At 44.8% G+C, this 4,906-nt stretch overlaps 1 protein-coding gene across 1 annotated transcript in view; it reads right to left on the bottom strand.

The window, feature by feature from the left end:
• The window catches only part of EXOC2 (exocyst complex component 2), a 125,537-nt gene that overhangs the window by 29,891 nt on the left and 90,740 nt on the right, over positions 1 to 4,906 (bottom strand). The window contains exon 22 of the mRNA XM_007448305.1: positions 4,502 to 4,643. Coding sequence (XP_007448367.1) covers positions 4,502 to 4,643 — 142 coding nt within the window. The remainder of the gene's footprint in view (positions 1 to 4,501; positions 4,644 to 4,906) is intronic.

Genomic DNA, 4,906 nt, shown 5'->3' with positions numbered 1-4,906 from the left:
AAAAAAAAAAAAAAAAAAAAAAGCATAGCTATGGCTTTAACGAATATCTCTTCTTGAATCGTGAAATTAATCAACTGGATTTTTTAAAAAAATCACCACAAACAGTATCAGAAACTAAATTTATTGCTAACTACTGCAATAAACAATCGTTTACCTATGTGATTTGTAAAATTCAGTTCTGGATGAAATTTTGGAGATGAAAATTCTGAAGATAATACTAAAGTTGTTAATTGAAATTATTTTGGAAGACTGAAGTCAAACTATTTTGGCTGTTCACCTTACACGAGGTCTCAAAACTTCAGTCATCTTTAAAGAAACTAAAAATCACTATATGACTATGCGAGACTGAAGTTTAGTTGGGGATCACGAAGTCAAAGCTACACCAAGAACAGAACTAAATACAGTTTATAAAAGTGAAACCAAAACCAACAATTTCTAAGAGGCTTTGGAACCAGAGAAATGGTAAATGAATGGCTGGCAAAGCAGTGGTGTGTGCGTCTGCTCTGGAAGTTTATCTGCAAGACAGAGCCACAGGCCTCAATGCCACAAGGCCAGCAGAAGCTTAATTTTGTATGAAAAGTGGCCCTGATAATGATGACATCATTTTGTATCCATCATCACTCACGCCGAGGGCTGGGAAGATGGGAAGTGGCACAGAAAGGACCCCAGGTCCCTTCAAGGCAGGATCTGGACAGTCTGAGTCAGTCACCCACCTGGAGGCAGTGGGACCCAAGACCCTAAGAGCCTGGCACTGCCCTTCCCACACCCTCGTCCTCACAAGGATTGAGCCAGACACACCTCAACTGTCCCTGAAGAGCACAGCGACGCTGCGCAGAACTGCTCACGTGTCAGGTATCCCTGACATGCATGTTTTAATTCAAATGCAATTGCTCAAGATTTAGGGATTGCACAAAGCTTCCACAAGGAAGCAAGTGCTAACATGCTCACTTCGGTTAAACAAATATGAACACCCACCGTGTACTATTTATTAAAAAGTGAACAAGAAGATTAATGGAAACGAGAACATCACGATTTACTTTCCTATCAGAAAAACAACTGAGAAAAATCACTGTGAACCACAGAGCAAGTACTCAGAAGATAAACTGAGGCATGACCCGCACGTCACTGAGGCTGTAACCTGTGAACTCCCACCCTCAGCTCGCAGCACAGGAGCCGGGGGCACAGTGACCGCCCACGTGTAGGACTCAAGAGAAGGCCGGGGGGCGGGGAGGGCAGGAAAGCCCCCGGAGGAGGCGTGGGAAGGGCAGAGTCCGAGGAAAGACTAGCAAGTCCAGAGGAAGCCAGCGTCCCGGGGACGCCAGGTGCAAGGCAGGCAGGGGAAGGAGACTGAGGGCCGCCCACCAGCAGTGGGACCACAGGGCCCGCAGGAGGGCCATCTCTCCCAGGGAGAGGAAGCAGCCCGGGAGCACTCCGGTCACGGAGCACAAGAGCGAGCGTGTCCACGGACCCAGCCACGGCACAGAGATGGAGTCACAGGGGTGCCGGAGATGTTGGGAGGACACGAGAGGACACGGGGCCTCACATGGAATCTCTGAGGAACCACCCAGCCGACTTTCTGAAGCTAGGCTGTAAAGAGGGGCGTGACGGGGCTGTGAGTACAGTTAGGGGGACCAGAGCTTAGGGTTCAGTGCCTGATGTCCTAACCACCCCTCCCCGACCCTCAGGAGGTAATAAGTAATTTGTGTCTTAGGATAGTTGAAATTTAGAAGATGGTAGTAAGTATTAAGTGATAATCATAGGCGAGGCACAGGTGTTATAGGCACACAAATGACTGAAACTGTTTGCAAGGAGTTAAAACATTTAGGATGTGCATGTGTGTGCATGTGTACATACATCTGTGCAAGTGTGTGCACACATGTGTGCACGTGTGCAGGGCCTGCTGTATAACGACTCCTTCATTTGTGAACTGGGGATTGGTTAACTGCACAAGAGCTTGGTGCAGCAGGGCCCATGTGAGGTAATTCATACATGTCACAGGGGAAGGAGAGAGGCCCCCAAGGGGAAGCAATAGCCAGGCTGGTCTGCAGAGGCTACGGGCCAAGCACAGACCACAGCTGATTACTGGGTATTGTTCCCTTGAGGAGAAAATGGAGATTTTATTGAAAAACATTCTGTGATCTGACCCTTGGAATTCTGAACCTTTCAGTCACTGCTCTATAAAAAACTTAAATGATGAGAAGTCTGGGAATGTGAAAGGAATCTCCTCACACCTTTGTTTAAAAATTTCCCCAAAACAGGGAAATAAAAAACAGATACAGAACTACATCTATTACCTTCGTGTACTGAAGAGTTACAAGAGAGATTAAAAGGACCCGAAAACAACCTTGCTCACACAGGGGAACTTCCTGGGAAAGCACTTGAGTGGGAGGGGGCCCCGAGCAGAGCAGGCACGGACCCGCCGGGAGTGAGGGGTGGGGGCAGCGAGGACACGGGCATGGCTCCATGGGAGCTGCAAGGGGTCCCCAGTTACTGAACAAATCTTCACGAGCAGGCACCACGCACCATGCTGGAGTCTAGACAGGGGAGACATAGAACCTGGGAGGCAAGATCCTCTGTTTGTGAATTTGCAAATTCGTGATAAAACTTTTGTGGTGGCATGTCTCACCTGAACTGATAGGGATCTTGTTATCACCCCTAATCTAATATTCACCTATTTCTCTGCAGGGATCTCTACTGGGGATATAAAATAATATGTGGTATGTGCACTATGTTACCTTCCTAAAGTCCAAAGATACTGAAACTCCCAAAATCATCTAGCCCAAGAGTTTTGAAAAGGATGGTAGATCAAAAGTTCCAGAGGCTGTTGAGTTCAAAAGTTCCAGAGGTCTGTTCACGTGGAGTCAGGAACCCGGCTTACACAGAAGGTGCATTTCATCACCCACCTTGGATAACTGACCACTACCCACAACCTCATGGATTTGGCTTTAAGAAACTCAACCAACATAAAGGCAGGTGCTGGAACCACATGTACAGCCTTCTCCCTTGTAGATAATTATCTTACACATAAAATACACGTAATTCCCACAGGTTTAATCTAAAATGCCATGCCTACTCTCCACTGGCTGTGTCACCTCTGCAGGGTGGATGGCTGGTGTCCTGATATTTAAGTAGAGGCCTGAGGACAAAAGGACGCATGAGGGAGGATTACTGTCTAAGCAAAGGGAAGGACCTGGGGGAGGATGTGGGAAGTCCGGGCCACAAGAGGCCCAGTGTGCTGGAGGCAGCTGGAGGGGCCGCAGGGGGCGGGTGCCGGACTCAGCGCTGCCCGCTCTGTGGATTTTACCGCGAGTGAGCAGGAAGATGCCGCAAAAATTTTAAGCAAGTTACTGACAGGCTCTGACTTAAACTGTAAAAGGATATATTTGGGATGTGAACTGTAATCCAGTTTGGACACAGAAAAACATGGGTACACAAGAGTCATGGCATTACAGGAAAAAGATCAATTATGGTCAGCTGTAAGCAGAAGGCTCGCATGTCTATAATGACGGTGATTTCAGGAATTAAATACCTGCAGTCACATAAAATATTACTGATTTAATGATTCTGGCTCTTAGCTTAGAATTCTGGCATCACTGTATCGTTACCCCTAATGTGAAAAATAACAATAAAAACCAAAGGTATTAAAGAGCAAACAATGTTATCACCATCTAATAAAAGCATCACACAACAAAAATGACAGGTGATCACAACAATTAGTTGAAAGAACAAAGGTAACAACCTGCCAGCAGGTCACTGGTACGGCCACACTCGCCTCGAAGAACCGACGCCTAATAAGAACAGAACCATTTCCACATCACGCTACATCGACGTAACGATGTCAGTAGGTTGCTTGGCTTTATGTATTCTACAGTGCTTCATACAGAGAAACAACTATTTGATCAAATCAAAAAGTTTATTTCATTCAACAAGCAACAGATTAGTTCTAAAATATACATTATGAAGTGAGTTAAGTGACTCCATTTGATGTCAAAACGATAACCCTGGACTGTCAGCCGTCCTTCTCCAGTTTAGTTCTTTGCTAAATTATTATAATAATCTTACTCCCATACGCTTCCCGTGTATCTTTCACCTTTTTGGCATCAGTAACTGGGTCTTCCATAGAAGTGACCGAACATCTTACGTAAATTTTTTGATGAAGGTTGCAAGGTCATTGCATAAAACTGTCACTCACAGTCTATTATTTCTATGCAGTAAAGAAATATCATAGGAAGCAAGTGTGCGTTACTGAGATGATCACACGTTATGAGGTGTAATTAATTATTCTGTGGAATTTAAGAATATCTTTAACCATTTTAAGTACTAATAACCCCAAGCTATCAAAAAATGGGTAAGCTAATAAAAATTTAAATCAACCCCTCAGTAAACATGAAAAAAAAAAGGGAATAAAAAGAAAAGCATCTTCAGCCTGTACTGAGAAAAGGAAATCCATATTTACCCCTCTGGATGCATCTAGAGACTTCAGTAACTTCAAACCACCCACCTGTCGGGGGCAGGCAGTCCTTCCAGTCGAAGTAGCCTGCGTAAATTCCAGGTTCTAAGGAGCCAACGATGGGGTCTGCCTTCAATTCAATGTAGTTTTCAAAGAGTCTTTGGTCCAACTCTTTCAGTGAGGCCATGCTAACCTATAAACACAAATAAGAGTAATTATGAGCTGTCTGCTTGAGGGTGAAGAAAAAAGTAAAACAATGTAAATAAATACTTCAGTCGATTTTAACAGTTTTTACCAACTTCTTACAAAAAGGCAAGATTTTTATTTTACTTTCAGCAATAAAGAGCACTCTAGTGCAGCTGTGTAACAAGATAAGCACTAGTCCTCTGTATAGACCAGGGGCCGCGTCTTCACAAGAAGGTCAGCCCACGTGAACTAGTTCTTGCTGGAAGAGCG

This window comes from Lipotes vexillifer, unplaced genomic scaffold, assembly GCF_000442215.2.
Source record: "Lipotes vexillifer unplaced genomic scaffold, Lipotes_vexillifer_v1.1 scaffold1196, whole genome shotgun sequence".
In the NCBI taxonomy this organism is placed as follows: Eukaryota; Metazoa; Chordata; class Mammalia; order Artiodactyla; family Lipotidae; genus Lipotes; species Lipotes vexillifer.
Note: the sequence above shows the minus strand (reverse complement) of the source record. Positions and strands in the feature narration are given on the sequence as shown.